The sequence below is a fragment of the Prionailurus bengalensis genome, chromosome D3 (assembly GCF_016509475.1).
Source record: "Prionailurus bengalensis isolate Pbe53 chromosome D3, Fcat_Pben_1.1_paternal_pri, whole genome shotgun sequence".
NCBI lineage: Eukaryota > Metazoa > Chordata > Mammalia > Carnivora > Felidae > Prionailurus > Prionailurus bengalensis.
In genome coordinates this window covers 54,788,608-54,813,445 of record NC_057356.1, presented here as the reverse complement: position 1 = coordinate 54,813,445, position 24,838 = coordinate 54,788,608, and the positions used below count along the sequence as shown (strand labels likewise).

The following is a 24,838-nucleotide window of genomic DNA, read 5'->3' as shown; positions in this document are numbered from 1 at the left end:
TCTACAAATTAAAAGAGGTAGTGATTAGTTCTATGTTACAGAATTACTGTCTTTTCATTCAGTAATTTAAATTTCTAATAAATACTGACTTATAGGAAATACAGTTGAGTAACTTAGTATAGAACAGGGATGTTGTCAGTAATATGAAAACTCTATAGGACAAAATATTTGATTTCCATATTGATAAATTATAGAGGAAAGAAACATCATAAAGAGAATTAAAAGGAGAACTTATGAAGAGAATTAAAAGACATTTCAGTTTAATGTTATGCTTGTGTTATTACTCCAAAAACTTTAAAAACAGGAGAAAAAATAAGACAATGAAAGAAATGTAAATACTGACTATATGTTTAGCGATATTAAGACCATATTGTTAGCTGTCTTAATTATATTATTGGTATTATTGCTATGTTTAAAAAATTCTTGAAATGTTTACAAATGCAATACTAGAGATTTGCTTAAGTATGACCAAGGTAGGTAGGTTAGACAGGTTGGTAGGTAGGTATATAGAATTCATATGGGCTACTAGTTGAAATTGGTTGAAGGACACATACAGATCCATTAAACTTTCTCTTTACCTTTGTATGTATTTGATTTTATCCATAACAAAATGTTTAAAAAAGGAATGGATGGAAAGGAGAGATGATAGTAAAGTTTAACTTTATCATAGGAAATGAAGCATCATAGGTTCCAGAACCTCCACAGGGCTTAGAGTCCACAGTTACAGTGAAAATGCTAAAAAAAATCTAGTCAGCAGGCCGTTGTCTGTTTCAAAGCTATCTGCAAAGCAGAGGATCAAAGATCCCTTTTTAATGAGGATTTTTATCTTTGGTGTTCCCAAATAGGATCATAATAGTTCTCAAAGGAAGAAGAGCATATTGTTGCATTTCCTTACATTTTTAACATAATTTAGTATTGATTTTTATATATCTATATCAAGTATTAGAAACCTATTCTGACATTATTAGTTCTTAAATTGACAACTTTTAGTGAAATTAAATATATGCTACTTTTGATTCATGATATGTAAAGATTTTTCTTTCTAATTAGGTTTCAAAATACTGTAAATAACTATGCCTGAAAACAAGACAATTTCCTGTTCTTTCATTGGAGGTGATCAAGCCAAGAAAAGTAAGTTTATCATTAAATGATTTTCTTTGAAACTAGGTCATAGGTAAATGCAATTAAGTCAATCATAGAAGGCAGCTGCAAAGATAGTAGTCTTCTCCAGGACAAAGGGTCACACAATCAAACCTTACTGGGATCAGGAAGGTGAGGTGAATGAAAGGAGTAAATCAGTTTAAGGAAAACCCACTATCTGGATTATAATCGATTTCTTTTATATTTACTATTGAACAAAAGTATAGGCAATACAACATATAGGTAGTACAACAGAGCCAGCTCTTACTGGCTCATGTGAACCAATTGCATATATCTCAGCGCTACTCCTCTGATTGCTTGAAATTGGCTGGTTAATAACAGCTGGTTATTAAAATTTTACCAGCACCCATTGAAGACAAACACAAAATTAAAAATGAAAAATACTTGGTACTTCTATTTTTAAAATTGTATTAGCTTTTATTATATTACTTTGCATTCTGAACCCCAACATCTTTTATTCTGCATTGTGTTAATAATATGTCTTTGCATCATATAGGACAGAGGTCAGCACATTACAGCTGATGGGCCAAATCTGGACAGCAGCCCTTTTCTACAGCCCAAATGCTAAAAATGGTTTTATATTTGTAAAGTGTTGTTAAAAAGAAAAGAAAAGAAAAAAGAACAAAGAGGAATATGCAACAGAGAATGCATGTGGCCTACAAAACCTAAAATTTTTACTATCTGGTCCTTTACAGAATAAGTTTGCCAATCCTTGGTATAGAATTTTGCCTTGAATACTTTGTAGTCCATTGATAGTCAAGTTATCCATTGTTGCACTAATGCTACATAAAAACCAACCAAAAAATGCAGGTGCATACATCATAAATATTCATTTTAGTTCACTTATGCATAAGTGTGCTGAGTGGTTCTATTAATTTCAGGTGGGCTCAGGATGGCTCACTCATACATCTGCACTAAGCCATAGGTCAACTAAGCATTGATGTCATTTATTTGGGGTTTGATCTTTCATAGGCCTATAGCCTTGGCTGTACTATGTTGTCTCTCATATTCATCCGGCAGCTTTGATCTCAAGGCTTGAGAGGAGGAACAGAAGCTCACAAGGCCTTTTCAGGCCAAGGCTCAGAACTGGCAATTATCATTTGATGTATTTTATTGGCCAAAGCAAGTCATAGGACCAGCCCAGAGGCAAGGGACAAGCGGTTAAAGTCATTCTTTTGATGATGGATGCTCCAAAGTTACAGTGGAAAGGAAGGTGAAAACACTAGGAGGAAAACTTATTGGGACTACTATTGCAATCCAGCTGCCACAATCTTATTAGGGATTACAAAAGAAAGCAATCATATAGTAATTCCAAACATGGTTGAGAATATTGCACAATAGATTTCATGGAGGATTACCAATCTTGGGTAGGATTTTAGTACTTGTTACTATATTCACTTTCACAATATTTCAATAACCTTGGGTTTTAGCTCTTTATTCACGCTACCAATATTAATTGAAAAAAAACATGCAATTTCATTGTCATAGAGTTTATATAGTGAAGTTTAAGCAAAAATTTTTGATTTCTGGAAACTGATTTCAATTTCAGATTAGCAATATGAACCAGGTTATGCACTTAAAACAACTTTCCCAAGGACAAAATTTGGAAAGAAGATACTCAAATCATACTTGCACATATCTCTTGTTTAAATACTTGAAAAGAACTTTTCAAACTTTTTGGATTGATTACAATGTTAATTAAAAACTAGTAGTTTGTTCCAACACTTTTGAGGGCTAAGCTGATGGTTTCCCTTTGAATGACCTCACAAGGTCTATTTGTTTTTTATTGCAGCAGAAACTGACCAGTCTATGCTGGTTTGCAAGCAAAAACTCCTTTGTGTGGTACATCAGGAGAAAGTTAATCATATTTTAAAAGGCAGACCATTTGTATTTAGTCTATGTGATGGAGAGATATACATGAATATAATCACATTCCACATTATTTAATGGAATATGAGTGTTTTATGATATAGATTAGTTCTGTATGTGCATATGGAATGGAATATGTCTGGCTGGCTAACTCTTTGGAAAATAATATGGTTAATAAATTGTCTTTTGGTATTTGCTTGGTATTTGCTTTGGGTAAGTTTACAATATTTGTATTTAAATCACATTAGAACCAATATTTGGAATGTTGGCATAAATATTGATTATCAGTTAAAATTAATTTCTATCTCTTTGGCATCATACCATCATCAAGCTTCCCATCCTCTGTGTAAACCAACCAACCACTACAGAGAACATTCAGCTCATCAAGCAAAGCATTGAGATGTCCATGTTCAAACTATGGAAATTTATCAGACTTGCAGTGTTTATTACTATGTCTTGGCAGATTTCAAACTTTTAAGCCCAAAGCAATCTTTGCTGGATGATGTACTGAACCTAATTATGTACCAACCTTTGAAAATGTTTGTCATTAACTCTGTCATTAACATCACAAGAACACAGTGTGAGGTCTTATTTATTAACTTCTACCAGATGATATTCAACATGGTACTTTTCTTAACATCAAAAACAAATCCTTTCCTTATGTTGCGTCAATCATCATGAAACTATTGTGGCCACATAAAAATTCTTATTGTATTATAAATAAACATACAGAATTGGATGATTATTCTTTTCTCTTAGCTGATATAAATAATAAAATAAATTATTAAGCTCTTCCAAATTGGTCTATAGAGTCACAGCCATATCTTAAAACATGCTCACCAACAGTATTTTCAGGTGACTCATGCTTACAAATGGTTAGCTCTGGAATAATTTCTATTACATTTAACAATACCTTTCTACAAACGTACTACCTGTAATGTTTTGCCTGTTAGGTAATATTTTCACTAAATATAAAACTGAATTTCACAGCAGTATCATATATTTGAATTATGATACTGCATTCGTTTTTTCTGTTTATTATATTTCATAATGTATTTTTTCAGTGTAAGGCAGAGGCTGTACTATTTTTTAACAGATTAGTGTGTTATTTGTTGAAATGGTAGATATTTCATACATGTAAAAATATATATTAAAGTATGAAGAATACTGATAGAATATCTGTGCAATCATAACCCACATTAAGAAATAGAACCCTGAGTCCTCTCACCTCTCTCAAATCACATTTAGCTTTATATTATTATATGTCAACATGCTAATACAATACATATATAGTCTTAATACATTTCATCTTATATTACTTTATTTTATTAATTCACTAATATCAGTTTGATCATCTGAAAATGAGGTTTGGTTTTTACTTTCCTCCCATTATAATTTTACCACTTTCCCTCCCCTATTGCTTAGACTAGATCCTTTAGAACCCTGTTAAATGAAGCAATAAAAAAAAGGACATTTATCTTCTTGTTCCTGATTTTTTAAATGAGACTTTTAATGTTTCATCATTAAACATGATGGAATTTTTTACTTACCTTATTTTAATCTAATTTTGTTAGCAAGGTATTTGTAACTTCACAATTGAATTGGGGTAATGTTTCTTCATTTTCTGTTCTCTGAAAAATAAAATATTTTAATTAATTTTTCTTTAATGTTTAGCTAAACTTATGTGTTAATTTTCAGAGAGACACTATTGATATAAATTATTTATTGGCAATAAGATTATTTAGACTTTCTGTTTATTCTTAATTCACTATTGGCAAGTTATATTTCTTTTAAAATTTTGTTCATTTGGTTAAATTTTAAGTATACTGAGACCACATAGCTAATATTTTTTTACTTTTATATCTTTCTACATGCAGTTCTACATGCAAAATTCATAATATTGCATTTGTTTCTTCTCTTTCTTCTGGTTCGTCTTGATCAATTTTGCCAGATGTGTCCATTTGTGCTAAACTTTTCAAAGTGGTAATTTCTGATCTTTTAAATTATCTCTAGGTTTTTTTTTTCATTGGCGGTGGTCTATTTTCTATTTTATTAATTATTACCCCTTATTTTCCTTCTACTTTGTTTTCCCACATATTCTTAATTTGGATACTTAGATCACTAGTTTTTAGACCCTTTTTCTTTTCTAATATAACTATTTAAAGTTACACATTTCTCTTGAGATATCATAGATACGGTAAAAAGGATTTGATTGTGAAATCCAATTTATTTGAAGGAGAGATTTACTCAGCATGCAGTTTACTAAGTGCTGTTCTGGGTAATGTTTAACTTTAAAGATTTTTTTGTATTCACATACCAGAAAATTCACCTCTTCAAAGTTCAGTGTTTTTAGTATAATCACAAGGTTGTATAACCATCATCATTACTTAATTCTATAATACTTTCATAACCTCCCAAAAAAGCCCTATATCATTAGCAGCCACTCCCCATTCCCCCTCAGCCCCGCCCTGGCAACCACAAGCCTACGTGCCTTGGTGGGAATATCAGGGGTCTGGTGTGAACTAATTCCTGGCGAAGACGGGTACCGTCAGCATCTGGGAGCACACCCACAACATGCAGGTGATGAAGTTCAGCCTAAGGACTGTCATCACCTTTGCAATGGAGGCCAAGAACCATGCCGACCTACCCAAGCTGGTAAAGGGGCTGAAGCAGCTGGCCAAGTCAGACCCCGTGGAGCACTGCATCATTAAGCAGTGCATCCTGGGTGCCCATCATCGCAGGGGCCAATGAGCTGCACCTGGAGACCTGCCTGAAGAACCTGGAAGAGGACCACACCTGCATCCCTCTCAAGAAATCCGACGGGGAGTCGAAAGGGCTCTGCCTGTTCAAATCCCCAAACAAGCACAAAATGCAGTCCATGAAGGTGCAGCCCCTCGCAGACCACCTGGCAGAGGACACCGGCCATCGCTAGATGTGGACCTGCCGGGAACTGAAGCGGCAGGCCGCTGTCTGGCCGAAGAGTACCTGTCGGACCTGGCCTAGACCCAAAAGATCCGGTGCTCTCGTTGCAGGATTTTTTACCTCAATACCCGGGGTTCGTTTTCTCCCAGCTTCGAAGGGTGAAGAGGTGGACACAAAAGAAGAAGCATGCAAAAGTTTACTGGAGTATAAGATCAGAGGCGAAGAATAGTGTGAAGCTAGCTCTCTTTACAAAGGGGTACATTTGGAAGTGAATACCTGGGACTACAAGCAAGGGTACTTGTTTTGTAAGGTTCTGGGCAGCCTTCCCTTGCCGTCCCGCTCGCTCGCTCCCTCCCGGGTCCTACCCTAGGCTCCCTAGCTCTCTAGGTGCTGGGTGGTCCCTTCCTGATTGGCTCAGTTCCATTGTGTGAGGGGTGGCCCATGGCCATGTCATTGTGGGCCATACCCTTTGTGGTCTACTACTTATTTCTAGTTAGGTTTTTTTGTCAAATTCCTGAGGGAAACCTGAAGGGGAGGAGGTGGCGTCTGTCACATTCTTAAGAGGAATCTTACGCCGGAGGGGGTTTGCCGGGTCCGACACTCTTCAGTATTGTTCTAAAATATGTCTTTCCACACCCAGGGACCTCAGGTTCTAATAGTTCCCTCTCTGCCTACTGAATCCTATCTTCTCCTATCACTTTGAGCCTGCTGGCCCCGGACTCAATACCTTCAACGACAACACCAGGACTGTGCGGTACCTCAACAAAATCAAGGACAGCTTGGTGGCCGGTTTCCAGCCAGCCCGCCGGGCCAGGAGACTGCGAGACCTGAGCCTTGACGTCTGCGACGTGACGTCGCGCAGGGAAGCCATTCAGACCGCCCGCCCCCACCCCACCACGTGGCACCGCCTTTAACCGCGGACCGCTCAGTACCAGCCCCAGCTCAGGGAGCCCGCCCACCCTGTGGAGGGAGCTCCAGGGGCCGGAAGAAGTGGTTGGCGCCATCTACACTGTCCTCTGTAGGAAGGAGGGCCGCGTCGAGCGAGTCCCAGGTGGCCGGCAAATCCCTGTTTATGCTGAAGGCCCACGGCTCCTCAAGGAGTCCTTTGGCCTCAGCGCCGACCTGAGGTCCCGCAAGGCGACCAGGCCTTCCCCCACTGTTTGTTTGGCCACTGGCAGATCCTGCCCTCGGAGCCCTTGGACCACAGCAGCCGCCCCAGCCAGGTCGTGGCGGAGACGCGCAAGCGCAAAGGCCTGCACGGAGGCGTCCCAGCCCTGGACAATTTCCTGGACAAATTGTGGGCGTACCTCGCAGCAGCACCCGCGCTCTGTCTTTGATCTACCGCAGCCCCCAGCGTTCGCGTTCCCCTCCGGGTACCTATAGACTGTTCCCGAACGGTGAGGCGCCGCCTGACGGCCGTGTGGGGCTCACTCGGTGCCGTCGCTCAGCATAAGCCCTGACGCCCTTTTTCTTCAGTATTTCTCTCAAGATTTCAAAGGTGACAGAAGTGCCCTCACAGCCCAGACCATTAATAATTGTATGGATATTCCACGTATTGTTTATACATTCATCAGTAGATGGGTATTTGTATTGTTTCCACTTTGGGGCTATTAGGAATAATGTTCTTATGAATATTTGAATGCAAGTTTTTATGGGGACGTATGTTTTTATTTCTGCTGGGTATACACTGAAGTCTGGAATTGCTGGGTCATTTGGTAACTTGATGTTTAACTTTCTGAGTAATTGATAATTTTTTTTTTTTACATAGCAGCTGCAAATTTTGCATTCCAAATAACAGTATATGAGGATTCCAGTTTTTCCATACCCTTGTCAGGGCTTGTTATATTCTGCTTTTCCTTTTTGGGTTTTTGTTTGTTTGCTTTTTAACTGTTATAGCCATCTTTAGCGGGTGTGAATTGACATCTCGTGAGTTTTTTTACTTTTTTTTTTTATGGTTAATTCATTTTTAACAGACAGGTCATGAGTAGGGGAGGGACAGAGAGAGAGGGAGACACAGAATCCGAAGCAGGCTCCAGGCTCTGAGCTGTCAGCACAGAGCTGGACTCAAATCCAGAAACCCTGAGATCATGACCTGAGCCTAAATTAGAGACTTAAGGGACTGAGCCACCCAGGTACCCTCATTGTGGTTTTGATTTGCATTTCTCTGATGACTGATCATGGGATGATCTTTAAATGTGCTTACTGGCCCTTTGTTTATCTATGGAGTAATGTCTGTTTAAATCTTTTGCCGTTTTTAAATTGGGTTGTCTTTTTATCTTTGAGTTGTAAGAATTCTTTATATATTTCAGAAACTAGATCTTTATCAGATATATGATTTGCAAATGTTTTTGCCCAGGGCAGGGGTTGTATTTACATATTCTTGACAATGTCTTTTGAAGCAAAAAAAAAAAAAAAAAAAAAAAAAAAAAAAGAAGAAAAAAGAAAAAGAAAAAGAAAACATTACTGTATGAATCTGATTGATGTAATATTTAAATAATGTTTAAAATTGCTTGTTCCTTTGATGTCACATCAAAGAAACTATTGCCTAATACAAGGTCACAAATATTTACACCTCTGTTTTCTTCCAAGAGGTTTATAGTATTAGCTTTTGCATTTAAGTCTGTGATGATTTTTGAGTTAATTTATATATATATATATATATATATATACACACACACACACACACACACACACACACATATATGATTTGGAGTCAAAATTTATTCTTTTATGTTTGTATCTCCAGTTGCCCTAGTACCATCTGTTGAAAAAAAAAGACTTTTTTTTCATAGAATAGTCTTGGCACCTTTGTAAAAATCAACAGACCATAAATATGGGTTTATTTCAGGAATTTCAGTTCTACTCCACTGATGTACCTGTCCATTCTTATGCCAGTACCACTTTGTAGTAATTTTTAAAACTACAAGTATGATTTCTCCAACACTGTTCTTCTTTTTAGAAATTATTTTGGGTAATCTGAGTCCCTTGCATTTCCATCTGAATTCTTAGGATCAGTTTGATATTTTCTGGGGGGAAAAAAAGGCCATTGGAATTTGATAAGAATTGCATTGAATCTGTGGATCAGTTTTAAGGGTTTTGGCATCTTAATCAGATCATGTCTTCTAGAATACTAGTACAGGATGTCTTTGTATTTACTTAGGTGTTAATTGTTTTTTTCAACAATGTTTTGTAGATTTTAGTTGAAGAAGTCTTGCATTTCTGTTAGTTTTATTCCCAAGTATTTTAATATTTTATTCTTTTTGATGCTCGTTCTTTCTTCCTTTCTTCCTTTCTTTCTTTCTTCCTTTCTCCCTTCCTCTTTCCTTCCTTCCTCCCTTCCTTCCTCCTTTCCTTCCTTCCTTCCTTCCTTCCTTCCTTCCTTCCTTCCTTCCTTCCTTCCTTTCTCCCTGCCCCAACTGCTATGGCTAGAATCTCTGGAACAATATTGAGTGGAAATGGCAAAGTGTGGATATACTTGTCTTTTTTCTGACCCTAGGGAATTTTTCACAAAATTCTTTATTCTGTTGAAGAAATTTCTCTCTATTCCTATTTTGTTTGTGTGTTTTTACCATAAATGGGATTAAATTTTGTCAAATATTTTTTCTGCATCTATTGAAATGCTTGTGTGGTTTCTTCCCTTTATTCTGTTAATATGGTATATTACATTCATTGATTTTCATATATTGAAACATTTCTGGGACAAATCTCTTGGATGTGGTGTATAATCCTTTTTATATACTATTGTATTTAGTTTGCTCATATTTTGTGGGGATTTATCTCCTAATTTTTTTCCCTTCTCCTTGGATTTAGTTGCGTCTTCCTAGATAAGATATAAGGCTATTGATTCAAGTTCTAATTTTCTTCATGTAGGCATTCCCTCTGATCATTGATATCACTAAACTTCATATATGTTTAGTTGTGTTGTCTTTTTGTTTTTATTCATCTCAAAGTATTTTCTGGTTTCCCTTGTGATTCCTTTCTTGATCCATTATTTATTTAGGATTGTGTTTAAAGTTCACGTATTTGAAAATTTCCCAAATTTCCTTTGGTCACTGATTTCTGTTTTTAGCATTGTAGTCAAAGAAGATACTTTATGTGATTTCAACACTTATTTAAGTGTATTGAATCCTATTTAGGGCATAATATGTGGTCTAATATGGAGAACGTTCAGTGTGTACTTGAGAAAAATGTGTTTTCTACTCTTGATGGAATATTCTATTAGTTGTTTCTTAGGTCTAAGTGGTTTATGGTGTTTTCAAAACTACTGTTTACTTGTCTTTATTCTTTCTAGATGTTTCATCCATTATTATTTATTCATTATTTATTGTTTATTTATTTATTATTTATTTTTTTTAGAGAGAGATAGAGAGCATGAGCAGGGGAGAGGAGCAGTGGGGGAGAGTGACAGAGAGAGACAGAGAGAGAGAAAGAGAGAGAATCCTAAGCAGCCTGCATTCTCAGAGTGAGGCTGACATGGGGTTCAATCCCATGAGTCAGTCACTCAACAGACTGAGCCACCCAGGCACCCCCATCCATTATTTACATTGGGCAGTTAAGCACTTCCACTAATGTTGTTGAATTGTCTTTTTTTTTTCCCTTCAGTTATGTCAGCTTTTACTTCAATTTGAAGCTCTTTTAAGATTGTATATGTTTATAATTATTACAGCTTCTTAAAGGATTGACCCTCTTCCCATTATGAAGTGTCCTTTATCTCTAGTAATAATTTTTGTCTTAAAGTCATCATATGCGGTACTGTGCAGAAATATTCCTTTATAATTTTATCACAAAAACTTTCTCAGTAAAAAACCAAAAAAGTATATATTTTATTTACAGTTCTTCTGTGTAATTTTTATTTGGTTACTCTTTTTGGATAAATTTATATCATTCATATATATTATTATAGTTATTTGACTGGCAGTATCTTCTATCATATTTTTACTTTTACAACCTTCATTTCTTTTGTTTTGCATATTTTTATTATGAATTTACTTTTTTTGTCTCATTTTATTCTGTAATGGGGTTTTAGGATATAAATATCTTCGTAATGGTTATTAAATATTAGCATAAGATATTCTACAAGTATTTAAATCTTATATTTATTTATATCTGTAAAATATATCAAAATATTTTTTTAAGTTTTTTAAATGTTTATTTATTTTTGAGAAAGAGAGAGAGACACACACACACAGCAGAGAGTGAGTGGGGAAGGGGCAGAGAGGGAGACACAGAATCCAAAGCAGGCTCCAGGCTCCAGGCTCTGAACTGTCAGCACAGAACTCGGCATGGGGCTCGAACCCATGAACTTTGAGATCATGACCTGAGCTGAAGTCAGATGCTTAAACGACTCAGCCACCTGGGCACCCCAATCTATCAAAATGTTTTCTTTTTAATTTTTTTTTAATGTTTATTTATTTTTGAGACAGAGAGAGACAGAGCGTGAGCAGGGGAGGGGCAGAGAGAGAGGGAGACACAGAATCTGAAACAGGCTCCAGGCTCTGAGCTGTCAGCACAGAGCCTGACATGGGGCTTGAACTCACGAACCGTGAGATCATGACCTGAGCCAAAGTCGGACACTTAACCGACTGAGCCACCCAGGTGTTCCTCTATCAAAATATTAAAAATTTTTTTTTAAATATTTATTTTTGACAGAGAGAGAGAGAGAGAGAGAGAGAGAGAGAGACAGAGCATGAGTGGGGGAGGGGCAGAGAGAGAGGGAGACACAGAATCCCAAGCAGGCTCCAGGCTCTGAGCTGTCAGCACAGAGTCCAACGCTCGAACCCACAGAGTGCGAGATCATGACCTGAGCCTAAGTCGGACGTTCAACCGACTGAGCCACCCAGGCGTCCCCGTCTATCAAAATATTTTAATGCCACTAGAGTAAACATTGTATTTTCTATTTCATAATTTACATATAGTGAAATGCTCAAGCTTCAATTTATAATTTAATGTATTTTGATAAATGTATATGTGACAAATGTAGAACCACTGACCTTTTCTGGGTAAAAAAAAAAAAAAAAAGAAAGTTTCTCACCAACCATAGGCAACCACTGTTTTGATACCACAATAGTTTAGCTTTGTTTTTTTTTTTGTTTGAATCTCATAATAATGGAAATATAAAATACCCATTTTGTTGTCTTTGATTATTTTTGTTCAATGTACTTTTGAGTTTCACTGATGTTATTTTGTGTATTAGTTCATCTTTTTTTTTTTTCCTACTTAGTATTATACTGCTGCATGACTACACTGTATTTTTTGAAATGTAATTTTCTAGTGATGGACACTTAGGTTGTTTCCAATTTCTGCTCTTAGGAGTAAAACTATCATCACAAATAATCTTGGATAATCTTTTTGTGGACCTACACTTTCATTTATCATGGGTTAAAGTTTAGAACTGGTGTTGCTGCATTATAGAGTAGACAATTTTAACTTTATAAGAAACTGTCAAATAATATCCTCTTACCTTTGAGAATTTTTAAACATTTCAGAGTTTGCAAAATAAAATACAAAATTTCTCCTTTGTCTCTACATTCCCTCTTTCCAAAGTTAACCAGTCTAATTGTTTCTTGACATGTACATTTTATATGAATTGACAAATACCTATCAACCTGTACATCTCTTTAGAAAACAAAAGTGATGACAAAACTTACCTACAAATTTTTGTCTTACTATTCTTCACTGAATAGTGTACCTTAAAGTAGTTTCTATACCATCATATATGTATCTGTTTGCTGTTTGCTTTTATTAATTTTATTTCCAGCTGTACTGAGATAGAATTGGCATATAACATTGTATAAGTGTATCATGTACTATGTAATTATTTGATACAGGTATATATTGTGAGATGCTTATTATTGCAGTAAGATAATTGAACACATCCTTTGTTATTATTATGGCAAGAACATTTAGAATCTCTCATTGCAAGTTAGTTATGTAAAATCACCATGCTGTATATTTTATCCCCAAAACTTATTCTTCTTATAACTGGAAGTTTGTTCCCTTTGACTCAACATCTCATTCTCCCCACTTTCCAGCCCCTGGCAAACACTGTTCTATGCTCTGCTTCTAGGAATTTGGCTTTTTAGGTACTAAATATAAGTGAGATCATATGATTTTTTTTTTTCTTTCTCTGTCTTATTTCACTCAGCATAATGTCCTTTAGGTCCATTCATGTAGTTTCAGATGACAGGATTTTCTTTTTTATGGTGGAACAAAATCCCATTGTGTTTATGTGTGTGTGTGTGTGTGTGTGTGTGTGTGTGTGTGTGTTTGTACACATATCTGTACATGAACACAAGTTGTTAATGCTGCAGTGAACATGAGGGTGCTGAAATTTAAGATAGTAATTTCATTTCCCTTAGATATATACCCAGAAATGGAATTGCTACATCACATGGAAGTTTTGTTTTTCATTTCTTGAGGAACCTTGGGATTGTTTTCTGAAATAGCTATAAAAATTTATATTTACACCAGCAGCGCATGAGGATTTCCCTCATCTTTACATTTGATACCTTTTGTCTTTTTGAAAATAACCATTGTAACAGGTATGAGGTGATATCTCGTGGTGGTTTTGATTTGTATTTCCCTGATGATTAGTGATGTTGAATACCTTGTCATGTCCTTGTCCATTTGTATGTCTTCTTTGGAAAAATGTCTACTTAGGCCCTTTGCCATTTTAAAATTGGATTATTTGTTTTTGTGCTATTGAGTTGTGTGAGTTCCTTATATATTTTGGATATTAATGATTTGCCAGAGAGATGTTTTGCAAATATTTTCTGTCATTCTGTAGGTTGCCTTTTCATTATGTCGATGGTTTCTTTTGCTGTTCAGAAGCTTTTTAGCTTGATGTAATCCATCTTAATTGATTTTAGTTTTAGTTGGTTTTGTTTTTGATTATTAGCGTCATATTGAAATAATCCATATGTCATGGCATTTTTTTCCCTATGTTTTCTTTTAGTAGGTTAGTGGCTTCAGATGTTACATTTAAGGGTTTAATCCATTCCAAGTTAATTTTTGTGAATGGTGTAAGATAGGGATCTAGTTTCATTCATTTGCATGTGAATATCTAGTTTTCCCAACAACATTTATTTTTTTTAAAGTGCTAAATATTGTTTGATTTATTTTTATTATTTTAAGCATAACATCATTTTCATTTTATTTACAATTTTATATTAGTTTCAGGTATACAATATGGTGACTTGATAATTCCATATATCAACTGGTGCTCATCATCAGGACAAGTGTACTCCTTAATCTCCATCACCTATTTAACCCAATTTCCCATCCCCCTATCTTCTCTGGTAACCGGTTTGTTCTTTATAATTAAGAGTCTGTTTCTTGGTTTTTCTTCTGTCTCTCTCTCTCTCTCTCTCTCTCTTACTTTTTCCCTTTGCTTATTTGTTTTGTTTCTTAAATTCCACAAATGAGGGAAATTATATGGTATTTGTCTTTGTCTGACTTCTTTCTCTTATCATTATACTTTTTAGCTCCACATCCATGTCATTGCAAATGCAAGATTTCATTATTTTTTGTGGCTGAATAGTATTCCTATATATGTCACATCTTCTTTATCCATTCATCAATCCATGGACACTTGGACTGTTTCCATATCTTGACATTGTGACTAATGCTGCTATAAACATAGGGGTGTATGTATCCCTCAAAATTCACTGTTTATGTATTCTTTGGGTAAATTCCCCATAGTGCAGTTGCTGGACTGTATACTGTTTTCCACAGTGGCTACATTCCCACCAACAGTGCACCAGTGTTTGTTTTTCTCCACATTCCCACCAACACACATTGTTTCTTGTGTTTTTGATTTCAGCCGTTCTGACAGGTGTGAGATGATATCTCATTGTAGTTTTTATTTGCATTTCCCTGATGATGAGTCTGTTTTTTCATGTATTTGTTAGCCATCTGTGTCTTCTTTGGAGAAATGTCTATTCATGTCTTCTGTCCATATTTTGACTGGATTATTTGCTTTTTTGGGTGTTGAGTTTCATTAGATCTTTATATATTTTGGTTGCTAACCCTTTTTCATAAATGCCATTTGCAAATATCTTCTCCCATTCTTTAGGCTGCCTTTTAGTTTTGTTAATTGTTTCCTTTGCTGTGCAGAAGCTTTTTGTCTTGGTGTAGTCCCAATAGTTTGTTTTTGCTTTTATTTCCCTTGCCTTGGGAGAAACATCTAGAAAAAAGTTGATACAGCTGATGTCAAAGAAGTTACTGCCTGTGTTTTTGTTGCAATTGTAAATGGGATTATTTTCTTAATTATTCTCTTTCTGCTTAATTATTGATGTATAGAAATGCAACAGATATCTGTACATTGATTTTGTACATCCATTTTGATTTTTTCCTGCAACTTTATTGAATTGCTGTGGCTAGGACTTCAGTATTGTGTTGAATAAAAGTGGTGACAGTAGACATCTTCGTCTTACTCCTGACCTTAGGGGAAAAGTTCTCAGTTTTTCCCCATTGAGGATGATGTTCACTGTGGATTTTTCATATGTGGCCTTTATTTATGTTGAGGTATGTTTCCTCTAAACCACTTTATTGAGAGCTTTTATCATGAATGGATCCTGTACTTTGTCAAATGCTTTTTCTGCATGTATTGAAATGATCATGTGGATTTTATCCTTTTTCTTATTGATGTGATGTATCACGGTTGATTGATTTGAGAATATTGAACCACCCTTGCAATGCAGGAATAAATCCCACTTGATTGTGGTGAATGATTTTTAAAAAATCGTTTAAAAATATATTGCTGGATTTCATTTGCTAATATTTTATTGATGATTTTTGCATCTTTGTTCATCAGGGATATGATGTAGTTCTCTTTTTTAGTGGTACCTTTGTCTGGTCTTGGTATCAGGATAATACTGGCCTCATAGAATGAATTTAGAAGTGTTCTTTCCTTTTCTATTGTTTATAATAGTTTAAGAACAGGTATTAGCTGTTCTTTAAATGTTTGGTAGAATTTGCCTGTGAAGCTGTCTGTTCCTGGACTTTTGTTGTTGGTAGTTTTTTTGATACTGATTCAATTTCTTTGCTGGTAATGGGTCTGTTTAAATTTTCTATTTTCTTCCTGTCTCAGTTTGGGTAGTTTATATATTTCTAGGAATTTATCTATTTCTTCTAGGTTGTCCAATTTGTTGGTATACATATTTTCATAATATTTTATTATAGTTTCTAATTTTTTATAGTGTTGGTTGTTATTTCTTCTTTTTTTTTTTTTTTTTTTTTTTTTTTTTAAATTTTTTTTCAACATTTATTTATTTTTGGGACAGAGAGAGACAGAGCATGAACGGGGGAGGGGCAGAGAGAGAGGGAGACACAGAATCTGAAACAGGCTCCAGGCTCTGAGCCATCAGGCCAGAGCCCGACGCGGGGCTCGAACTCCCAGACCGCGAGATCGTGACCTGGCTGAAGTCGGACGCTTAACCGACTGCGCCACCCAGGCGCCCCGGTTGTTATTTCTTCTTAATTTGTGATTTTATTACTTAAGTCTTTTTGTCTTTTCTTTTTGCTAAGTCTGGCTAGAAGTTTATCACTTTTACTAATTTTTTTAAGGAATCAGCTCCTGGTTTCATTGATTTGTTCTATTGTTTTCTTAGTAGCTATATTACTTATTTCCTCTCTAATCTTCATGATTTCCTTCCATTTGCTGGTTTTAAGTTTTGTTTATTGTTCTTTTTCTAGCTCCTTTAGGTGTAAAATTAGGTTGTTTACCATATATTTTACTTCTTAGGATAGACCTGTATTGCTATAAACTTTCCTCTTAGAACTGCTTTTGCTGCATCTCAATGGTTGTGGACTGTTGTGTTTTCATTTTCATTTGTTTCCATGTAGTTTTTAATTTCTTTTATTTCCTGGTTAACGTATTCATTGTTCAGTAGCATGTTTTTTAACCTCCATGTATTTATGGTCTTTCTAGATTTTTTCTTGTGGGTGACTTTTAGTTTCATACTGTTGTGGTCAGAAAAGATGGATAGTATTATTTCAGTCTTCTTGAATTTATTGAGGCTGGTTTTGTGAACTAATATGTGATATTTTCTGGAGAATGTTCCATGTGCACTTGAAAAGAATGTGTATTCTGCAGTTTTAGGATGGAATGTTCTGAATATATCTGTTAAAACCCATCTGTTCCAGTGTGTCATTCAAAGTCATTGTTTTCTTGCTGATTTTCTGTTGAGATGATCTATCCATTGATGTAAGTAGAGTGTTAATGTGCCCTAGTGTTATTGTATTATTATTAATTCCTTTATATTGGTTATTGTTTTATGTAATTGAGTGCTTCTGCATTGCGTGCATAGATATTTACAATTATTATATCTTGTTGGATTGTCACCTTTAGTATTATATAGTGTCTTCTTTGTCTCTTTGTTTAAAGGTCTATTTTGGTGAAATAAGTATTGCTACTCCAGCTTTGTTTTGACATCCGTTTGAATGATAAATGTTTCTCCATCATCTAACTTTCAATCTGCAGATATCTTTAGGTCTAAAATGAATCTCTCATAGGCAGAATATAAATGGGTCTTATTTTTTTCACCTTTTTTTTTTGATTGGAGTGTTTATTCCATTTACATTCAAAGTAATTATTGATAGATATGTATTTATTGCCATTCTGTCACTCTCGTTTTTTGTTTTTGAAGATTTACTCTGTTTCTTTCTTGTCTTTTTCTCTTTCACGTATTGGTGATTTTCTTTAGTGATTTATTTGGATTTCTATCTCTTTATTCTTTGCCTTTGTATTATTGGTTTTGGGTATGTGGTTACATTGGGTTTGTAAATAACCTTTACTCTTTTTTTCTAAGCTTATTTAATAATTTTGAGTGAGTGAGAAAGAGAGAGAGAGAGAGAGAGAGAGAGAGAGAGAGAGAGAATCCCAACCAGGTTCCATGCTGTGAGCATAGAGCCTGATGCAAGGCTTAATCCCGTGACCCCAGGATCATGACCAAAGCTGAAATCAAGAGTTGGACCCTCAACCTACTGAGTAACCCAGATGCTCCTAGGTTTTTATATAACCTTTTTTTTGCATATAGCGGTCTGTATGAAGTTGATGGTCTTTTCAGTTTGAACCCGTTCTTTTTTCCTTTCCTCCCCACATTTTAGGTATGTGGTGTCATATTTTATATCCTTTGTGTGCGTGTGTGTGAGTTCCTTGACCGATTTTTTTACAGAAATATTCATTATTCCTGCCTTTGCTTTCCTCCTTTGTACTTTTGGTCTTTGCTTTCCTCTAAAAGAGTCTCCTTTAATATATCTTGCAGGGCTGGTTTAGTGGTCATGAACTGCTTTAGTTTTTCTTTGTTTGGGAAGCTCTTTATCTCTCCTTGTATTCTGAATGGCAGCCTTGCTGGATAGGGTATTCTTGGCTGCATATTTTTCCCATTCAGCATGTTGAATATATCATGCCACTCCCTTCTGGCTTGCAACATTTGTATTTAAAGTTCTGCTGGCCTTAGGGGTTTGCACTTGGAGGTTAAGGACTTCTTTTGTCTTGCTGCTCTTAAGATTTTTTTCTGTATCACTGTATTTTGCAAGTTTAATTACATTTTGTCTTGGTGTGTGTCTGCTTTTGTTGATCTTGACAGGAGTTCTCTGTGCCTCCTGAATCTGATTATCTGTTTCCTTTCCCAGATTAGGGAAGTTTTCTGCTATTATTTCCTCAAATAAATTTTCTGACCACTTTTCTTTCTTTTTCTGGGACATTTATGATACAGAGATTACTATGTTTGATGGAGTCACTGAGTTTCCTAGATCTATTCTCCTAAACTGATTTTTGCTGCCTATTTTATACTTATTTTATTCATTTCTTCTTCTCTTGCTGTTTTCCTTTATGCATTGATAATTTTCCATAGTGGTTTACTCTGATTCCCTTCTTTTTCTCTTGTGTATCTACTATAGGTTTTTGCTTTGTGGTTACCTTAAGGCTTACATAAAACATTTTAGAGTATAGTAGTATACATATATATACACATATATATATATATATGTATACACACATATGTATGTGTGTATATATATATGTATATTTTAATATTTTAAAGTTTATTTATTTATTTTGAGAGAGAAACAGAGATAGCTATGAGAGTGGGGGAGGGACAGAGAGAGGGAGACACAGAATCCCAAGCAGGCTCCACCCTGTCAGCACTGAGCCTGATGTGGGGCTCAAACTCACAAAATCATGAGATCATGACCTGAGCTGAAACCAAGAGTTGGACACCTAACTGACTGAGCCACCCAGGCACCGTAGGATATTTAAGTTGATTAACAACTTCAATTACATACAAAAACTCTACCCTTTTATGGCTTCCTTTTTATGTTTCTGATGTCACAATTTACATCTTTTTATATTGTGTATCCATTAGTAAGTTACTACTGCTATAGTTATTTTTAATACTTCTTTAATCTTTATATTTGAGTTAAGCAATTAGCATACCACTATACTATACTATCGGAGTATCCTGAATTTGACTATGTAATTATTTTTACCAATGTATTTTATTTTTTCAAATGTTTTCATGTTACTGATTAAAGTCTTTTCATTTTAGCTTGCAGAACTCCTTTCAGAATATCTTGTAAGGCAGGTCTGGTGGTGGTGAACTCCCTCACCTTATATTTGGGAAACACTTAACCCTCTCTTTCATTTTAGGACAGCTTCTCCAGCAAACCCACTGGGGTCCTGTGCAGAGCAGGCCACTGGGAAATGTGATCACTTTTTCTGTATATTGATACTGATATTGGTAGCTTCTGCCCTTCTTCCTTGTTTGAAACCCTCTCCATAAGTCTTGGCTTTGCCAGTCTCTGAGTGGGGTGAAACCAAAGTAGATCTTTTGTACAGTGCACCAGAAGGGTAGGGGAGCTGGTCTCCTACCCTGTCCTCCATTTCCCAGTGAGGGGAACTATTTCAAGCTGGAGCGTTCCCTCTTGGTGCTAGCAATGTTGGCCTGGTGGATGGGATGATGCAGTCAAAATGAAGCTGTTTTCCTTCCCTTTTTGTGAGATTATTCACAGGCGTCTTTTTGTTTTTTTGTTCTACTGTGTTGCTAAAGTTTGTTGAATGGATTCCTGAGCTCTCCCAGAACTATTTTTGTTTGTTCATAACCATCTAACTGTTGAACTTTGTTGTACAATGGAGGCTGGGTCTCCTACTCCATTGTTTTGGTGATGTCACTCTGAACAGTCTCTCAGTGTTTGCTTTTAATAGCTGGATGCTATTTGGAATACCTTCTTGTGAGAGTTAACCCAGTTGAAGTACCAGAGAAAACATCCAAATATATTCTGTGGGTTTTGGTTAATATTTGAACTATAGTTGCTTTTGCAAGGATAACACTTTTATAGCATAGTTTTACATATTATTGTCCTTATTTAAATAAATGTATATTAACTGCCCATTGAAATTTTTGTTTTCTTTTTCAAAGACAATGCCACATCACAAGCTTTGGTTCTATTTGGTGCCCCTAAGGAAGCCATTGAGATTTTTCATGAAAATAAAATGACAAATACTGAAGGTAAGGACAAAAAATAAGTTATATAATAATCCATGTAAGCTATATTTTCTCATTAGTTTGTGATGTCCATATTATATTTTTATTAAGAAATACATCCTAAATATCAGTACTATTTAGCATAATGATATATAATATTAAGAACACAATATTATTACCTATTTTATTAATAATATTATATTACAGTTGGTTATAAGAATTGTTTATAATTTCAGAAATGTTTAATTTTTAAAATGAACATTTTCTTTATTGCTTATGCCAAGATTAGCCGGTGCTAGAGCCTTTCCAGTTCATTGAGGATATGTTTCTTAGAAGAAAAAGAAGCAGGACTCATGTTTTTGTGGTGTGAAATCCAGAATTCAGAGTCCATAAAATATTAGCTCTTGAAGGTGTTTCTGATATTGTATGTGGAAAGAGGTAGAAAGAGATGACAAGATGCATACATTTCATGTGTGAGGGTTCATACTTCAGATTATTTTGGAGGAGAACTCTATATTAATAAAAAATGTTTACTCTTGATTTTGATAAACTTCTGCTCTGGAGAATTTCAGTTTGACAAGATAAAATTGGGATAAGGTGGCATTCTGATTCTTTACCTATTTTTCTCTAGTAGAAATGTTGAAGAGAGTTTTAATCTCCAGACTTAGGGTTTATTGTTACAGTTTGGGACAAACTTTGTAAAATACCAATGATTGGTTTATGAAACAGTTAATTCAAGACACTGAAATATACATGTGCTATTAGGATATAGAGGTATTTCAGAAAATACCCTTATCTGAAATGTATAATCTTGCAGGCCAGGTAAAATATAATTGTCAAGCAATTAGTACAACAGAGCAGAAAAGAATGGCTGTATAGAGTAATAACAGAGGTGGCACAAGGTAATTAAAGGTTCTGCACCCAATTCCAGTATGTGAGTGTAGGGTTTCCGGACTACCAGCAATTCTTGGACACCATCTAGGATCCTAAAAGGCAACTCAATTCTGACACCATCTCCCTAGAACTAGAGTCAGATCCCACAGGTTAAGAGCTTAGTTGTACAAAATTTCCCTTCCCCCCACCACAGAGGCCAATCCAAAGCCCAGATATCACCTACGCTTTTGACCAACTACTATAGACTGGCAGTTCCGGTGAACCCCCCTCCTTGAGTTTGCTAGAATGACCCACAGAACTCAGAGAAACATTTTCCTTACTGGATTACGGGTTTATTGTAAGAGGATATAACGCAGGAGCAGCCAGGTGGAAGAGATGTATAGAGTAAAGTAGGGCAGATGGTGCCGATCTTCCGTGCCCTCTTTGAGTTTTTGTTTTTTTTTTTCAACGTTTATTTATTTTTGGGACAGAGAGAGACAGAGCATGAACGGGGGAAGGGCAGAGAGAGAGGGAGACACAGAATCGGAAACAGGCTCTAGGCTCCGAGCCATCAGCCCAGAGCCCGACGCGGGACTCGAACTCCCGGACCGCGAGATCGTGACCTGGCTGAAGTCGGACATTTAACCGACTGCGCCACCCAGGCGCCCCCCGTGCCCTCTTTGAGTTTGCACTCTCCTCAAGTCTTCATGTGTTCACCAGCCTGGAAGCATTCCGATCCCTCTCCTTTTGGGTTTTTATGAAGGCTTCTTTACCTAGGTATGGCTGATTAAATCATTGGCCATTGGCAATTGATTCCCTCCAGCCCCTCTCTCTTTCCTGGAGGTCTGGAACGGGAGTGAAAGTTGTACTTCTCTGATCATGCTCCAACTTTCCAATCATACTATCTCCCATTCTCTTGCTTGTCTTTTCATTTATTGTAATTTTTTTTTTTTTTTTTGAGGAGCTGAATGTTTTGTTTCGTGAAGTCTAATTTATTTTTTCTTTAATGTTTCTCTCTCTCCATCCTTCCTTCTTTCCTTTCTGCCTCCTGCCTGCTTGCACTTTAAATATATTTTTCTATTATATTCTGGCCTGCATTTTTTTCTTATTAGAATAGTAGCTCTTATTCATATCCTATTACCTTCATAGTCATGTTTTCTGGCTATTTTAAAGACTATTTCTTTATTATTGTTTTTTCAGCAATTTGACTATGATATTCCCAGATGTAGTTTGTTCTCTTTATATTTTAGTTGTTTGGGATTTGCTGAGATTCTTAGATGTATAAGTCAGTGTTTTTTCATCAAATTTTGAAATAATGTGGCCGTTATTCCACAAATATTTTTCACTCCAAATTTCTTTTTTTTTTCAAGAACCTCAACTTCACGTTAGATTGTTTGATTTTTGTCCCACAGTTCTTTTCATTCTCCTTTCTGTTCTTTAGAGTAGATATTTTCTATCGATTTGTGTACACATTCACTGAGTCCTTACCATATTCAATTTGTTGCTAAGTCCAACCAATATATTTTTTAATTTAAATTTTCATACTTTTCAGTTATAGAATTTCCATTTGTTTTTTTTCATAGTTTTTATTTTTATGTTGATACTAAATATGTGTTCAGTTGTAAAGACCAGATTTTCCTTTAATTACTTGAACATATTTTTTTCTTTACCTTTTAGAACGTATTTATAATTTTCTTTAAAATCTTTGCTATGTACAACTTCTGGGCTATCTTGGGTTCAGTTTCTACTGATTTTTTTTCTAGACTTTTAAAACACATTCTTCTGTTTCTTTGTATGATTTAATAATGGATATTTGTGTAGTACATTGTGAAGATTCTGGATTCTGTTATTTTTTTCTGAAGAGAATTGATTCTTTTTCTAGTAGGCAGCTCAGTTAATCATTTGATTAACGTAAAAGTGGTATATGCTTGGGAATGTCTGTGGCTGTCAGTTAAGCACCAATTTTTGATATCTGCTTAGGTCATGATCCCACGGTTCATGGGATTGAGCCCCACACTGGGCTCTGTGCTGACAGTGTGGACCCTGCTTGGGATTCTCTCTCTCCCTCTCTTTCTCTCTGTCCTTCCTCTGCCTGCTATGTCTCTCTCTTTCCCTCTCTCTCTCTCACAATGAATAAATATACATTAAAAAAAAGTGGTATGTGCTTGGTTTTCTGCAAAAAATATTCAGGCAATTTCACTCTACACACACACACACACACACACACACACACACACAGTCTAGCCCTTATCTACAGATTCAGAGAGCACTCTCACATGGATTTTTTGGGGTCCTTCTCTGCATGGCTGTGTCTTTTTCAGTTTCCTGCCCTGAAGATTCTGTCTCCACTACCTATGATACTAATCTTTGCCCCTTATCTCAACAGGATTTCCATGTTCTTTTCTTCCCCCAGATCTCTATATTGCAATTGAAAAATTGTCCCTTGGCAGAGAGCATGATTATTGTGGGACTCAACCTTATGAATTTTCCTTTCTCAGGAGTCAAAGCCTGGAATTCCTATTTTCCAATGTCTGAAAATAGTTGTCTTGCGTTTTTTTTTAATACTTGGAAGACTAAATCTATATCAGTTACTCCTTCACAGATAGTAGCAGAAATATTGATTGGTGGGATTGTTGTATGAAGATTTCTTAGAGAGGAGAGAACAGAAGCCAGGTTACAGCATGATAACATTTTTCAAAAAGTGATTTACTCTTTCATTTATTTATTCAATAGCTTTTAAGCCACTAAATATAATTTCTCTCCATAAAGAATGCAAAACTTCATGGGAAGATAGATGGGAAGCAGATAGATGTGACACAGATAGAATGCAATGTGTTAAGTTCTAATAAAGAAATAGAAATTATACAAGTAGATCCAAATGTCTGAAAGATTCAAGAATTCCTCATAGGGAAAGGGCCATGTAAGAAGGCTGTTAATATTTGCATAGAAATTGCAATTTAAAGAAGAGAACAGGAAGTGAGGGTATTGTGACTGTTGGTATAGAATGCTCATTTGAAAAAATTGCTAGTCAAAGCAAGATTTAGTATAAGATAATAGCTATAGGAAGTAGTCAGACACAGAAATAGACCTGTGATTACTTAAGGGAAGCAAAATTAAATATACTGAAGTTGCAGAGTTTTAAAAGACTGAAGGGACTGGTGATAAGTGAACACTGAACAGGGCCATTTATATATTGAAAGTGGTTCGGGGTTGCTGGGTGGCTCAGTCTGTTAAGCGTCCGACTTCGGCTCAGGTCATGATCTCACAGTTTGTGAGTTCGAGCCCTGCATTGGGCTCTGTGCTGACAGTCAGACCCTGGAGCCTGTTTCAGGTTCTGTGTCTCCCTGTCTCTCGGCCCCTCCCATACTCATGCTCTGTCTCTCTCTGTCTCTCAATAATAAATAAATGTTAAAAAAAAATTAAAAAAATAAAAAGAAAGTGGTTAGAGTAGATGCAGTCTTTAGTCATCTCCAACTCTGAGAGTCTATGCATACTATTTTATATATTCAGTGATAAATGTCTTCTAC

At 35.8% G+C, this 24,838-nt stretch overlaps 1 protein-coding gene across 2 annotated transcripts in view; it reads left to right on the top strand.

Annotated features, from left to right (window-relative positions):
* The first annotated feature begins 1,046 nt into the window (after nucleotides 1–1,046).
* Nucleotides 1,047–24,838, top strand: part of CCDC178 (coiled-coil domain containing 178) — a 406,037-nt gene continuing 382,245 nt past the window's right edge. For both annotated transcript variants that reach the window (XM_043558557.1, XM_043558559.1), the window contains exons 1-2: nucleotides 1,047–1,131; nucleotides 20,373–20,462. In XM_043558557.1, the coding sequence (XP_043414492.1) occupies nucleotides 1,074–1,131; nucleotides 20,373–20,462 (148 nt within the window). In that variant the 5' untranslated portion in view covers nucleotides 1,047–1,073. The remainder of the gene's footprint in view (nucleotides 1,132–20,372; nucleotides 20,463–24,838) is intronic.